The sequence below is a fragment of the Scedosporium apiospermum genome (genome assembly GCF_000732125.1).
Source record: "Scedosporium apiospermum strain IHEM 14462 chromosome Unknown SEQ_SAPIO_0143, whole genome shotgun sequence".
Lineage (NCBI taxonomy): Eukaryota > Fungi > Ascomycota > Sordariomycetes > Microascales > Microascaceae > Scedosporium > Scedosporium apiospermum.
Window position 1 is genome coordinate 1,460,182 of NW_015971844.1, and position 16,099 is coordinate 1,476,280.

The window sequence follows — 16,099 nt, forward strand, 5'->3', positions numbered from 1 at the left end:
AATTCGAGGGGTTTTGCGCGATACGTACCACGAGGCCCTGGCATTATGGGACCGTCGCAATCTTTGGCAGAGGAAACACTAAACTTCAAAAAAGAGGGGATTGGGCGTGCCATTGGGAAGTCGTCGGTCAGATGAGTAATTCAACCGAGTTCGCCAAGTCTCGAGTATCCCCAAATCACGATATCACTCTCTCACCAAGTGGATTACTTCGGAGTGTAGAAATCGGGCCTCAAAGAATGGCTGAAGCCACTTTGCTTTTGATACCAGGTTACACCGAGGACGCCTCTCACCTCTCAGCATTGAACTATTAAGCTCATTCGCCATTGGATGTGATTTAGTGGGTAGTTGAAGCATTGTATCTTGATCGGCAAGTCGACGGCGAATCTCGTTGATGATCAACAACAACCAGCACATCAAGGTTTGCCATCGACATCGACTGGGACTGCCGACAGCACACCACAATACCGGAAATAGCCCGCAAAGAGTGCAAGCATAACAATGAGAAAAAGATGATAGGCGATGGATGAAGTGCGCTTCCGACATCCACAGGAATCAAATTAAAAGCATCGCAGCCCCCAAAAATTATTCTGTGCCGCAAGTGAATTGTGCTGGAGATAGATACTTCGCACATCTATTTTTGACAAAAAAAAAAAAAAAAAAAAAATCAAACGATGTTTCAGAGAAACAGAAGGAGACTAGTATAGCAGACTTTCTGCCTTCTAATACCAAAACGTAAATCGCCCAAGAAACCTTGCTCGGTAAATGTAAATAGTAAACCAGGGTGAAAGTCGTCCTCTTCGAGGAGTCGCTGAGTGGAGTCGAGAATGCATCCACATCGCACGACTTCCTGTCCTATCTCGCGTTCGGCTAGTAAAGGCCGAACTTCGAAAGAGAAGGAATCCTTGATCCGGAATCCACCCGGCGATGGGGATGATGGCACACATACAAGGCACGCTATATGCTAGTGAAAGTGGCCATTCTCGTGGCAGGGCTCTAAATCAGGAAATGGCGCAGGGTCTAAATGTCACGGTGGCAATGATGTTTTCTGAAAGATGTCTGTCTGTCCATCCAATCCGGGGTAACTGAGGGTCTTGTTTCCTTGAAGAACAATGTTTCTTTAGCATAACTCGGGTCCGAGAACCCCCTAATTTTAAGCATGAATACCGAATCCTTGGCCTTGAGGATCAAAAAGGATCGATCGTCGATGCTGATCCTACCGTGGTCTCGCCCGGCCTCCCAAGTAGCAAGTTCGCAAATTTGACAGTCTCGGGAATTCCGGGGTCTACACTACTTCAGGCTCGTACTTCACGCAAGTGACTATGAATGGTCGTTAGTGGCATGAGGAATCATCAACTTTTTCGAAGATCCCTCACTTATCCACGACCGAAAACCGAAGGAGCTAAAATAAGTGCACAATCGACTTTCAACCGGCTCCGTGTCCGTCGGACCTGACTGGTTTGTCTTGGCGTGTTCATTTTTGGAACCCATGGCATGAATCTCTTTTCGGAAAAAGAGAAGGTGGCTTTCCTGACACCAGATTGAGGATCACCAAGTCTAAATGTAGATCACTTCGGCAGGCAGGGCTGCACAGCCACACACGAATTAGAACATTGAAACTACAACTCGATCCCACGCTGAATGGAAGAGTTCTGCGGGAGCCCAGATCTGCGGATACCTGCTTTTGAATGCCAGGCTGGATTCAGCTGGCAATTGAGAGATAATAATAGCTATGAAAGTCGATCGATAATCCCATGTCGAGCTGCAAATGCTCCGTCGGGCATCGGTGTTATCGGCGTCCCGACTTCCTAAGACGTGATGTCGGTCAGTGAACGGTCCGTCAAATTCCCCGTTGAGCATTGTTCCGAGGTGGCGTCTACTTGGAGGGTGCGAAGTATTTTGCAATTGCGCCGATTTGGCGCCACGTTTTCTCCCATAGGTTCCCGCGGAGCTAGCACCCACGATATCAGGACGCCAACTTCAAGGAAGATCAATTGACAATGGAGAAGTGCCATTGGTATCAGTAATGTAGATTTCTCCCCCGCGACCATACTATTCCAGGGACAGGATCCAAGAGTGGAATACATTTGCCAACAATCGGTAAGGTGCATCTGCTTTGACGTGTCCATCCCGTACTGGATTTTCCGGGACCAAAGAGTTCTCATTCGAGTGCCCAGTATAGCTCTGTACAGATTTTTTGGGCCTATTTCCGTTGCAACCATGAAAGGTAGTGAAGAGACCAGTTGCTTCTGTCATATGGAGACGTTGCAGCCATCTTGCATGCACAGCCTTGCCAGCCGCCTGCTTCCAAGTCTTCTGGGTCGGCCTCAATCGGAGATATCTCGATTTGAGTCAAGAATAAGTGATAGAGCATAAGTTGCTCCCCCGACGCCACTTGCTTCATCGGCCTGCAACCGCAATGACAACGGTCCTCCCGCGGCCTGGGATGCTAAAGATGGTATGAAACATAAAAAGCCTATACCAATAAAAGACTAGCAATAAATAATAATACTCCAAACAACTTGGTCCAAACATCCTCTTCGAAGAACGAAGTAATATTACACGGCAGCCATTAAGGCAAGGGAAGACAGAATACAACTGAAGTGTAATATGACCAGGGCTGTAGTGGATCTTCTCAAACTTGGGTCAAAGGCTGGGCCCAGTACGACACCGATGTAAACTTATGTACATGGTGTACTTCTAGACCTCGAAGAAATGCGACATTGAACATTAATCTTTGCTTGGTCTGACCACGGATAACATGACAGGAGTAACATCCTCAGACCCTGGAATTCTGCAAACCACACCCCACAAGCGGCTTGAAGTTTGAGCCCACCTCTGGCCTGTAGGGTCGCATCGTCAAATATCATCTTAAACCTGGTTCTCTATCTTTGTCGAGCTGAGAATCCTCCCAGATATAGTTAGAACTTTGACTCTATATATCCATCGCGAAAAAAGGTGCTTATGGTTTATTTCTGGCCTCGGCTTGCCTCAAAAACGCTTCGGTGTTGACTTTCAGTCCGAGCATGACCGTGCCGGCCAGGCGGACGGAACTTTCCTTCACGGGGAGCATTGACATTGCCAGATACCAGAATCCCTCCCAAAAGGAAAAAGGGAAAAAATAAAATAAAATAAAAATAAAAATAAAAATAAAAACCGTGTCACTTTTAATATCACCTCGCGTGCTGGTTCTGTACTCTAAATGATCCAACGGTGCAGTCTGCTGCAGCCCACCCCCGCTGTGACCCCGACGTCGTAGGTCTTGGCATGGCAAATGCCAGGTGGCGAGACATTTTCCCAGCATAATTGCAGTAATAATTTGCAATAACAGTGGCTTTGGCATCCCTTCTTGCATATGTACACTACTGTCATTGAATCCAGATCGTATGCGGTTTCCGAAATTCACTTGCCGAGAACCTCTGACCCTCGACTTGTACCAGCCGTGAATTTCGCGCGAGGACATCCGCTCATATTGTAATCGCATATACCTTGTCATTGATTGATGCATCTTGCTTGCTCACGGTCCTAGAAATTGGAACTGACGACACATGGGCCTCGTGTTCCGGTTGTTGAGGAAGACTTTTGGAAGACTGGTGTTTGCCAGGCTAATATGGTGATGGATTTGCTGGCAGGGGACAATGGAAAATGAATATTTTCAACGACATCAATTGATAACATCTCAGTACCAGTGCCATTGCCAACTCGGCCACCGAGTCAAACACTCCTCCAGTAATGATGTCGATATATTATTATCAAGTTTATATTTATCTCGAGGCTCATCGGATCTCGCCGTCTTGCATAATCTCCACCCTTGGACGATTCCTGTCTCCCACTCAGGTTCGATGAGGTTGAGGGATGTACGGAGTAATGTACTCCTGGGGGAATCAACATTGACTTTCTCAATCGAAACAAGAATGTGCAAGTAGATTTACATGTATGAATTCCTACGGACTCCCACCTTCATTCCACATTCCCAAGAGTGAAACAAGACCTGGAGAGTGAACCACGCCCTTGATTCGACATCCTGGCCTCCCTGCGAGCAAAGCGTGTGAATGGTAATTTCCAGCAAATCCACTCCTTGCACTTCAGGGACCTGGCCTGGAGTCTTCTTCAATTCCGCATGTAAGTGAGCTGTTGATATTTTTAACAACAGTCCCTTGTCCCTTGTCTGCTCTTATCCTTGATTCCCTGACTAGCACAGCGACCAGGCCCCATTGAACATGGTGGAGTGTTAGCGTGTTAGTCCCATTTTCTGCCCGTATTATCTCGGATCTAGCCCACGTCTCTCCCCATCCCACATCCATCGCATCTTTCAACGGAGAGATATTTGACCACCCCTGAGCTTCTGGAGCAGATGATTACCCTGGGCTCTCCGCAAAGTTACTATTTCCATCCAAAGCCTTGGCTTACCCTTACAATCGGGGAACTGCTTGCCTGGGCTCGTGGAGAACATGAAGGAAGGCGGGATTGGCCCACTCCCGTACCAGACCATTTTTGAGATGTGGGCACCCCAAAATCCCACCCCCTCCACTACGAAGTATGCACGTCCATCCCCATCTATGACCATCTTCCCCCCCCCAAAAAACAAGGTTGTCCATGAACCTGGGACGCCATCATGAGAGAGAGGGTCCATCATTGACCTTACCAGGCAAGCGTGCTATTTCTTGCAGCCAGCCAATACTTCTCAAACACCACCACTCCTTCAGCCCCTTTCCTACTGCCACTGTTCACAATAATACCAGGCCACAGGCGTATGAGGGTATGGAGAACGAAGTAGTGCCATTGGGGTTTCCTTTCCTTCTCTCGACACACCCTTCGCTCTCTTGATCCGCCCACCCCCTCATAATAACATACCCCTACCCCCTCTGTTTCTATCCAGAGCACTTGCCAGGTACTCGCCCCTCTTCTAGTCTTCTAGTGCAGTAAACTATGCCTGAAAGGAAAGCCCCCTTCCCGCAGTGTAACTATCTCGTCTCAATGTATCCATTCCCTTATCCCGTCCGGACGTGGGACTCCTGTAGGTACTGTACTCCGAGGGTACCTCTTCTCCATTGCCCTACAGACAGTCACATCCTGCCTGTCACTGGTCGACCCAGTTTACAGTATTAGCATCTCACCTTTTGCTACCCTAGTCTTGCTCCATTCCATCCCGTCTGCCGTCTGGGCTATTCTGGACACTGCGCTAATAGCATCTTGCCATGACTCGACCGACGCCTTTCCCTTCTTGTTCACTTACAAGACTTACACTACATCATGACCCCGCGGGTCCACTTCCCAGACGCCCCTGCCGCGAAGGCCAAGCCTCGAGAGCTTCTCTCTTTCACTCACCCTCATTCAACCCTCGATTTAGACGAGCATGTGCTATCCCGTGCCAGTCACTGTGGCCCAACGTCGGCAGTCGTGTGGCTCGTTTTGATCGTTTCGATGAAGAAGCCTTTCTCGGCTGCCTTGCCTAGTCTGCCCTATAGCCCAAGGCGAGCAACTTCGGGGCTGGCCGTGAACACACGGGGCCTTCCTCCCGTCATTGTTTCTACTTTTATTCACAAAATCACACCCCACTACTACTAGCCCCAACCTCGGACGACAAGTAGACCGTTCAACCCTGCCAGGCAGAACCTTGTCGAGTATATATAGATCAGTAGCTTCGTCGTCCCCCCATGATCTCGAACTAACATCTCGTGTGTTTCACTCACTCTCTTTTGACATCGACAAGCTCAAGTCTCATACTCATCTACACTCTTATACATTACCCATCCCTCGCACTAGCCATTTCCCAACTCTGGCGCGTCTTCACCAACACTTTGCGCCTTCTCCACTCTCTTCTCTAGATATTTAACAAGTTACCATTGTATGCCAATCACAAGGTCGAACGATCGCCAAACACCATTGCCACTCCAACCTTGGCTATGAAGGGGCATTATCCGTCCCAACGCCTTCCATAAACCGACTTCCAGCCGTACATGTCCAGCAGCGCACCATCAGATTCGCGTAGCCAAAACACATTACCCTCGATCATCGTTCGCAGCGCATCTCCTCTCCAGCCAGAACCAGAGGATTTTCTTTCCAAAGCCGCGACCCAGACCATTGCCGCGCCGTCTCCTACTATCTCCTCCAGTCTTCAGGTTCCAAAGGCGTTGAGCCGGAAGCGTAGCGCCTCCGAAGCAGACATAACTAGTTCAGAGCCTGCGGCAAGGAAGATAATGGCACCCAAGGTCTCCTCCAAGAAAGACGCCGAGTCCAACTCGAAGAAGTCGAACTCGTCCTCTTCTTCGAAATCAAAGTCCAAGTCCAAGTCTACCACCGATGATTGGACTGAGGTCACTGAGCCAGAAGAGAGACGCAGGATCCAAAACAAGCTTGCGCAAAGGAAGTTCCGTAAGTGCCAAATGCCCTTTCCACGCCACTTTGAGACACGAGGAGGAATGACTAACACTCTGTCTCAAAATGTAGGCGAAAAGGCCAGGGAAAACAAAGAAAGGGCCGAGCGGGAAGCCAGGAACCAGCAGCATGCTGGAAGTTGCTATCAGATACCGACGCCAAGCGATGTAGCTTCAGACCAAGAGGTATCAGGCCTTCCGTGGGGGACCTTCTCGATGCGACATGTAGTTTCCAGGGGACATGAGGCCGAGAGCAGACGAAGCAGCGGCAGAGGCGATTACCTACGCGAAGACGGACGATACCAGACGAGTCCATTTATGGAACACGCGCCGTACCCCGCGGCAACACCGTCCTACCAGCAGCACCACGGCCATGGCAGTTTCGGAGGAAGCAGTGCGGGAGAGGATGGTCCATACTACGAGACAGACCCGCAGTTATTCTACGGCTCCTCAGGTATCCCAGCCCAACAATCGCAATACCCTCCCCCTCCGCAGCAAGGTGGGAAATGACAAGAGCACGTAGTCATTTCTGTTCCAAACGTGGAAATAATCCATTTACTAACACCTAAGTGTTACAGGTCATTTCGTTACGGACCAGTTTACAGCATCAACTCCCTGGCCTGAGAGCCCGCCATTCGCAGCGAACTTTTCACTGGCGCCTCTCCATGCCAGCGAAGACACCGACCAGATTTATTACTAGACCTAACTCCTGCTCTTCTTCTTCTCATACAATTCTCGTCAACATTGCCGAGATGATTCGCATCATCTCCTTCTCGGTTTCTCATCGGTTATACGGGCTATATAAAAGAGGCGCAAACTTACCTCGGGTTTTTTTGCATTCCGGTTTTTGGTTTTCCTTCGATTCGAGCGAACTCTACAGTTTCAGCATTCCACTCGTTCTATGTTTCTTCCGTTGCTCTTCCTCGTGGACTATTCTTTACCTACGTTGCTCTTCATCGTTCTTCCTTCTTCTTCTTTTATTTCGTTTTCTTCTTTTGATTGGCTCATGGGTGTTACTCGGTCCGCCGTTGTTTTACTTTCAAGATTCTTTACCCATTTCAGTTACCTAGCATTTTCTTTTTTGCAAGGCTTTCGCATCTCTGATGGTAGTTTTGGGGGGTTCGGTCGCACTAGAGGCATATAACGGTTGTTTTTGGGAAAACTTTGTGTCTATCTCTTCATGGATCATGATATCAGAGGATGGAGTTGGATGGCGAACGGATGCTTTATTACACTCGTTTTCAGCACAGCGAATTTTGGTTCTGTTCCTAGTTTCGTATGGTAGACTCTTAAGAAGATTTCAGTTGCTTGTCTTAAAGTCGATGACGGATCTAGCATCCGCTCAAATCGGTTCTACCTCCCCAAATCTACCTGCCATGTAACGTGCCGTCGCAGGTGATGGGAAGACAGATCCTGCTCTTACGATGATTAATGTGTACCGGAACTACTGGCCTTAGCACGCGACATTATTCTTCGGCCCTTATTCCTCGGCATCGCAGCTAGTCGTGGTAGAGAATTAAGCAAGGGAGAAAAGCTCTATCTTTGGATTAAAGCACCCCAGTGTAAAGCGATATTGACGAGGCGACGTTTGTGGGGTGTGGTACTTTGCTAACACACCAAGTCAAAGATTAAACAATCTACAGGCTTTTGGAGCGTTCTCAGCTGGATGCGCCTTATAGGGCAATTTACGAATGTATAACTGCTGGTATGGGATTGGGCCACGGGATGAAAGTGGACGGTGATCACATCATATTCTATAATTACTCCTGTCTTGTAGGATGGAGGGGGGAACCCAGACCAGGGCTGGGCTGAAGGGGGTGAGAACAGCTGGAGATTTCTTGGCATGATGAGTTGACGAGGGCCTCGAACTGCAAGTGTTAGGCTACTGTGGGAGGATATCACAGTTCGCAAGGCACTTTTCCGAGGAGGGGCGGTGGGTGATCCTTTGCGACTATCTCGCAGAAAGGTTCAGCGGGCGCGGGGTTCTTTACGAGATTGACGCAGCTCGCTGGTACGTACTACATGTACACAAGAGCCAAAAAATGTGAGAGAAAAAAAGGGGGGGAGAAAAGAAGGGAAATAAAATGGGAGGCAATGCTGTTGAGACTCTCGAAAAGCTATCGAATCAAAGGGTTTTGCGACGAGTACGACACGAAACGATCGTCGTCATCTGTCAGAATAGAAGTTGCGACGCTTTTATTAATCAGCTCCGACTGCCAGGCCGTGTCGGCGATAAGTGTTGCCGTATCTGCCGTATTGCCTGTCCGTGCTGAACATCGCATTCGCGCCGAATGACCAGGCTGGGCGGACTTGGGGGCAGCGGGGGGGCGTTAAAACCGGGGCCGCGTGCACGTTCAGCGTTGGCTGGACCTCAATATTTAGGGTCTTGCAGCAGGGACAGCATTGGTGTGGAATGATCAAGATCAATATCAATGCCGGAAATGGCCCTCAGAGTCGCTGAGTATCGACGGGTTGTAGCAATGATGTACTGGGGTGTATCATCGAATTCTCTTGGACTGGACTCCCTACCCGCCCGGTAGGGATCAATCTTATTTGCTTCCATGCAGGAGACTTTGGGGGCGAAGATTGACTCCCCGAGCTGTCAAATTCAGGGAATCCCCGGAATCCTGATGGGACGGCAATGACCTGACCACAGAGACCCGCATCTGGTAATTGCTTCAAATTGTACGTGCGGAAACCAATCATTGGTAGCTCAATTTGATGTTGCACTCGTACAGTCTAATGTCATCAGATCAAATCCGTATCAAAATCAGTTGAATCAGTTGAATCAGTCAAAGTGTCGTGTGTCACCGACCCTGATTTGCGGTTTCTTTCTGCAGGAGCAAGTATGCCTCGCGGCTTCCCTGCCTCTGAAATCTGCCCCTCACATGCAGCCCCATGCAACATTCTTCCCAGAGTCTCAAGTTCACCGCCCGGCAGTATATTTTTCTTTGCTTCGTTCCAACGCTCACACTCTCTTTTGTTTCCACCCCTCCACAGAATCTTGTGATCCAGGATACCCTCGACATCCATCCACCCCTCAGATCCCTCAATTACGCTTCTAGATCTATTCCTAGAAGCGTTACCTCCTTGCAGATCATCTGGTTGGTCTGCAGGTGAAAATTCAGCCTCGCCATTCGATATCTAGACTCCATTTGGCTGTCTGTCTCTTCCCATCTCGCACTGGGCTCAGGATAAGACATCCATTTCATTTGGGTCTCGGTCAGCGAGCTTGGCATGCCGAGCTGAGTTTGATTCTCGCAGAAGGATCTATTGGAACCTACAGGTTCGTTCTACCTAGGGAATCTCTTGATCTATATCCTTCCACGCCATGGGCGTTCCTTGTGGTGCACCCAATGGCATCTTTCTCGCCTTTACACACACCCCTCTTCATCTTCCAAATGCGGTTCACTGCATGAGAGACTCCAATCCACCATATGATACTGCTAATACTATCTTTCCGTGAAAGATCAGGCTGACAGGCTTGTTGTGCAGCTCTAGGCGTTTCGAACTCTGCGGCACCTGAAAGGAAGAAGCTCAAGCCCAAGGCTTACAAAATGTCCAAAAGGAAGCTTAAGGCTCCCGACAAGGTAAAGGTAGCCAAGGCAGAATCATCTGTAGCTAAAGAGGTGGCGACCAGTGCACTAAAACCTTGGCGCAGGCCGAGAGGCTCGAGCAGCGAGCCGCTAAGCTCCTCAAGCAAGCAGCAGCATTGAGAGCTCGGCTGGATGGGAAGGTACGTGAATTGTTTCTCGGATAGGCAAAGAATGGCCCAATGCTGACAATACATTGGGCCTGGTAAGGCAACCAAGAAAGATGCTGCCTCTAAGCCTTCGGGCGCCAATGTCAAGGATGATGTTGTGACGAAGCCAAGTACTGGCGCTAACGGCTCTGATTCACCGGCTGTGGTAGTTGACGATGCCACAGCTGTCGATGAGGCTATCGCTGCCCAACTCCGAGACACGGCTAAGGCATTGAAGGAAGGTGCCGAGAAGAATCAAGGGGCTGAGAATCAAGAAGACACCAATGACCATATGGATGTTGATGAAGAGCCAGAGCACGAAGTGAAGAGCAAGAAGGAGAAGAAAAAGGAAAAGAAGGATAAGAAGAAGGAGAAGAAAGAGAAGAAACAGAAAGTCGAGGACAAACACGCTGACTCTCCAGAGGTCGCTGAGACGGCTATGGACGTTGATAACACTCCGGTAGCTGATGAAGAGGAGGACGCTAAACCCAAGAAGGACAAGAAGGATAAGAAAGACAAGAAAAAGAAGAAGAAGGACAAGCAAATCGAGGAAGCGGTGGATGTCGAAAAGGATGGCGCCGAGGCCGTAGTTGACATTGCTGAGCCTGAACAGGAACCAGATATCGCTACCCCTAAGGAGGACAAGAAGGCCAAGAAACAGGGAAAGAAGCGCAAACATGAGCAGAACTCTCCCGAGGATGTCAAGCAGACTCCTGCTAGCGGCATCGAGGAAAAGGCTGATGACGCGGAGCGGAAGGACAAGAAGAAAAAGAAGGACAAGAAGGATAAAAAGGATAAGAAAAGCAACTCCGTGACAAAGCCTTCCTCCGAAGCGACTCCATCCGCCGGAAACACCCCGGCGACGTCCGCCAACTGGAACGTCGGTGCCTTGGAGGGAGGATCGGAGAGACAGAAGAAGTTTATGAGACTGCTTGGCGGTGGCAAGGGTGCTGCACCCAGCACTTCTCAAACGCAGACTCGTTCTTCTTCGTCCTCCGGCTTTGATATTAACCGGGTCCAGAATGACCTCCAAAGGCAATATGACACGGGCCTCAAGATGAAGTTTGATACCCAGGGCAAGAGGAAGGGCTTGGGAGCGTAAGTGAGGAAGTAACAAAAGTCACATTGGAGTTCAGGAGAATATGAGACATGGAAGGAATACAGTTATATGTTCACTCAAGTATACCCTTGTCGTACTGCCAGATTCACTGTTTTTTTCTCTCTCTTCTCTTTTCGCATTTATGTTCGCATCCAAGGAGAAACAAATGAAATGAAATGCATCTACCGATGGTACAAGTATCGCATGTAGGGATTTTAAATGGACCCTTTCCCTCGTCCCATTATAGACATTGAACGCCAAATACCCAGAAATACATTATACTTCGCTGAACGGGCGATCTGATGGAGCAGCCCGACTTGAGTTCCCCCAGACCGGCCTGGCAAGTAGTTTTGTGTGTCGAACGCATGCCCCTTGATAGAGGGCCCTATGTAAGGACGATAATTATTACCGGAAGAATCGGGAGATGAGCTCGAAGATTAGACTGCCGAAGATAGCGAAGCCGAGAATGGCTGTGTGCCAGAGTGTCAGCGAGGGATCGGGAACATACGCACTTTAAGGGACGAGGTAGGACGAAAAGAAAACAGGAGAAGTGCTGAGGAAAGCTAAGGATCAATGGTTCTTATGGAGTCTACCGCCCCTTTCCCATGAGATGCGCTCGCTGGTTGAGTCGCGTGCTGGGGGATCGGCGAGACGCAGGCGCTGGAAATGATAGCGACGAGGGCGAGTAACTTACCAACCCAGACGGGGGAGATAGGCGACTTAGCGACCTCCTTGGTGCGCTTCTTAAGCTCCTCGGGAGCCTTGCCCATGCGAGCTTCTTGCTCCTTGGCGAACTGGGCGTTACGGCGACGTTGCTGGGGTGTTTGGACCTGGTATCATGGGAATCGAACATCAGCATGGGGAAATATAGCAATTATCGGATATTTTACGAGAGCGGGGACTCGCGACGAGGCTGAACAGGGCGGACTGGGGGCGTACCATTTTGACGTTCGAATAAGAGGTTCTGGAGGTTATGATAGTTTGCAGATGGAGATGATGCAATTGATGGGAATCAAATGCAGGAGACTTGTCCAAATATATAAAGGATGGTGGACGACGTGCGATTTCGTATACTCGAATTCGGAGGACTCTTTACTCGTTAAATCGTAAGTCGCAATGACACGTCGTCGTCGAATGTCGGCGAAGGCATGGGAAGTATGGAAGATGGAAAAGGGACAGATTTCAACGAGGCTCCTGGCTTCACTAGATCAATGCTTAGAGTGACAGTCAGCCCTGTACTTTTGGCAATGTGTCGTCAATATTGAGCCTATGGGATCGCTCCGCTGCAAGCTCCAGGGGAAGACATTGATTCTTGGGAGCACACGAACCACTGGTGGGCGGGGGTACAAAGTACAAAGTATCAATTAACGACAGTTGGGGCTGCAATGTGGGGCGACCCAATCAGGGTTCGTGTCTGCCGTGGTTTTAGCGAGCTTCTCGCAGGCAAACCTCTGCTCATCGAGCCGAGCTTTCTAGATCTCTCGAGAGGACTACGTTTGCCTAGTCGTTACTTGACTCAATGAGGCAGCAGCGTCGAATATGTTGACTCGACGGATACTCCAGGCGGCGAGACCATCGGGTCTTCGAATCGCGCCACGCGTACCTGTACCTCGAACTGGACTCCAATTCGGATTCGCGTCGCGACAACCCCAGCGATTCTCGTCGAGCGAGGCGAAGAAACCTTCGATACACGTGAGGACGGCCCTCCCTAAGATTGAAAAAATTAGTTCTGTCTTTTTATTTCTTTGGTGATGTGTCTGAGGAATCCTGGAATGTGATGTTGGGCTGACAATGACCTCTTTCTGGCTCTGCAGTCGAATTTCTACAAGACCTTTGGCCGACCCATTGCGAAAGTCACCCTCCTGGCGATCCTGACCTATCAAATAATATATCTAGTCTGGATAAAGCTCGAGGCCGACGAAACGAAAGTGCTACGAAATGGTGCGTGAGAAGTTGCGGTCGAACCTCTGGCACCTCGCTCTTTGTGTGCTTGGCTTCATGTGGTGGAGCGTGTGCTGACCGTCAAGCTAGCTGAGATCAAGGAGTTGGAATCAAAAGTTGAGGAGCTTCAAGGCGGCAAGGCGTCATGATATTGTGATATAACTGTTTGTATTGGCGCTGGAGAAGACAAGACTTCGTGGCCTCGAAGCCAGCTTCCAGCTTGTTTGAGACGGGAACGGTGACTTTGTGATATTCGCCGAGGTCTCCCTGTCTTGGGATAATGCCCGAGGACGTTAAGAGATACCAAGTCAAAAGGCGTCTTTACGCTGCGCAGTAGATAGCTAGAGGACAGTTTTCTGTAGGTTACACGACGCTACACGACGCAGGTTGTTTACAGATACGATATTTATAGACATTGGAACTTCATTTTGTCGAAAATACTTCAGAGCAGAGATGACGCTCTTTCAGGCATTACTTTACTATCACTAGTGACCAGAAAGAAACCCACTAATTCTGCTTCCTGCGTAGTTTAAATTCCCAGAATGTATGCTGCGTTCGAGGATACGGGCGGTCGTAATCTAGCTTCAATGTTTGAAGGTTATCGTCGGAGACTCACATGTCGTGTGTCATGCCAACGACATTCTGCTTGTGAGAACATCGTGCCATCAACATTCATGTGTTTGTCACAAGCAACTCAACACCATTGTTGATATCAACTGGCCGATAAACGCGCTAATTCCAGTCACAGAACGCTGTCGCGACTGAGCCAACAATGGCCGAGAACCTGTGGCGGGAAATTTTATGGAATCCCAAGGAATCCATCCATCCTCGAATGGGTGTGACAAGACCTGGGTCCAGGCCAAAAATGACCCAGCTCGTTCAGATCGAACAGAATCCTCCCCCCAACTGTATCCGCGGAGACAGGGAATGGCGACGAGGCCCGCTCGTAAAACCACTCGTTCGTGTGCTTCCTCACCCAAGTCCGCCAGGGACCCGAAGCAATGAAAGAAGATAGAAATCTCGCAGGGGAGAGAAAGGTGCCAAAAATTCCCATCCGGGCTACGCCCAAATGGAGTGGTCAAAAAAAAGTTTTCAACAAGCAATAAAGCGTACTCGGACGAATCCTCACTGTAACGCTTAACGCCCGTGCACAAGGATGGAGAAGAAAAGAAGGAAAGGAGACCAAAAGGTTGGGGGGGAAGGGCTGCATTTATAGTTTTTGGAGGGCGGTGAGGGTCGGTCCCCCAATCAGTAGATTACGTAAAAATCGGACTGGAGCAACGTGCGGATTTTCTCACACCACCCTAATTTTGACCGGCAGAAATTTTATTCCTCCAGGCAGCACTAGGCAGAAGCAGGCACCATGAGCCATCGTGATTCATGAGGTCCATCTGGAGCAATAGGATTTTTTTTGGACCCAACTGGCTCATTGTTGGCCCAAGAATTAGGCAACTGCTGGCTTTAATTTCTCAATAGGACTCGATGCCTCATGACTCAACTTTAGGCACCGGCCGCCGCGTCAAAGAGGCATCAATTGAACAACTGAGCAATCGGAGATGGCCAACTTTTTTTTTCGGTAGACTACTTCGTACACAAGATCCAAGAAATTGCTAGCGGGCTTGAGTTCGCACAAAGATCGTACGTGCTGCGGCTTGGCTTCATGACGTCAAGTGTTCCTTGGGATGCCGGCGGATTACTGCGACAGGCGATTACACGGGAGGCAAACTACTTACGCGGGAAGCGCAGAAAGCTGTTGGGCAAAGAATAAAATTAGCACCTGAGCGCGTGAGGAGCGTCTTTGATACTGAATGTGGCATAGTGCCAAGAGAACTTGTGTGGTTTACGTTCAGAATCGTATCGCCAAATTTCCTCAGGCGACTGGGTGGTTAAACTGAGGAATAAGCCTCCTGTTAAACGACGGCCCCAGAAGGTAGGTTTACCAGATGTTTGTTCATCAAGCGGTTCATGCAAGTCTCCATCAAGTCTGGCATAAGTTTCCTACGTACCTTGGGCGAAAGCGAAAGGTGGGAAGATGCCCACGCGAGAAAGTTTTAGAGAATATAACTGGGCCTGTCGACAACGCGCCCTCCTCCACCCGCATCCGCTCACAAAGTCATCGTCAAAGACCGTACGGTTTGGCACATACATATATATATGTATGTATGCATGTATGTCCAAGCTTGCTTCAGGTCATCACCGCATCATGGGTAGCCACACGAGAGGCCCTCGTGATGATGGTTTTAGGCAAGGGAGAATCGAGTCATTGATCTCGACGCACTGGTTCGAAGAGTTGACAGCGTGGAAAGCATTTAAATTGCAGATAGCAACAAAAGCCAAGGCGTGTCAGCTATTGAATAGAATGGGTGGTCGTTGTTTAGTGGAAAGGGAAAAAAATTCGGAACGAGGTTCACGAGCTGCTGTTTAAATTGAGGATGTCGCTTTTCCCCCACTATATCACGTGAATGGGATACCGCATCTGGAAATCGACCGTGGAAAGAAAGGGAAAAAACCATGTCAGGGTGTAGTACCATGTACACAGTATGATCTGGCGAAAATAGAAGATTGGTAGGTTTCAGGTACAGCTGCTAGGGACTGCGGCTTCTCTTTTCGAGTCTTCATTAAGCGAGGTTTAGGCGGTGGCTGCTCTTTTGGGGTGATGCGCCTGAACCAGTGGACTGTTCGGTGGTACCTTCCGCCACGCCAAGCAGGTGGTCAGCAGTGCCAGTCGTCCAGTCCAGTTCACAGTACCACAGTCTCGGCAGCCCCCATCCCATCCCAAAGGGCCATGGGCCATGCCTCTTTGTTCGCTTCGGACCTGACTTCAATGTTCTCCCTCCCTCTTCAGCCGTCTCCACCATCCTCACTTCTTCACCACCACGACAAAACCTGAACCTCTGCCCCGTCGCCATCCTGAAATCGACGAAATCGACGACCTGAAGCGAT

The 16,099-nt window shown here is 49.4% G+C and overlaps 3 protein-coding genes across 3 annotated transcripts; 2 read left to right on the forward strand and 1 right to left on the reverse strand.

Annotated features, from left to right (window-relative positions):
* Window positions 1–5,957: 5,957 nt before the first annotated feature.
* Window positions 5,958–7,074, forward strand: SAPIO_CDS9703 (uncharacterized protein; the record flags this gene model as incomplete). Its single annotated transcript, XM_016791033.1, has 3 exons — window positions 5,958–6,372; window positions 6,448–6,873; window positions 6,953–7,074. The coding sequence occupies 3 exons, from the start codon at window positions 5,958–5,960 to the stop codon at window positions 7,072–7,074; spliced, it is 963 nt and encodes a 320-aa protein (XP_016639543.1).
* Window positions 7,075–9,931: 2,857 nt separating this feature from the next.
* Window positions 9,932–11,218, forward strand: SAPIO_CDS9704 (uncharacterized protein; the record flags this gene model as incomplete). The annotated part of the gene is made up of 3 exons (XM_016791034.1): window positions 9,932–9,964; window positions 10,036–10,110; window positions 10,178–11,218. 3 exons carry the CDS (start codon window positions 9,932–9,934, stop codon window positions 11,216–11,218), a joined length of 1,149 nt encoding a protein of 382 aa, XP_016639544.1.
* Window positions 11,219–11,620: 402 nt separating this feature from the next.
* SAPIO_CDS9705 (uncharacterized protein) lies at window positions 11,621–12,157 on the reverse strand (the record flags this gene model as incomplete). The annotated part of the gene is made up of 3 exons (XM_016791035.1): window positions 11,621–11,685; window positions 11,910–12,045; window positions 12,155–12,157. The coding sequence occupies 3 exons, from the start codon at window positions 12,155–12,157 to the stop codon at window positions 11,621–11,623; spliced, it is 204 nt and encodes a 67-aa protein (XP_016639545.1).
* Window positions 12,158–16,099: the final 3,942 nt, after the last annotated feature.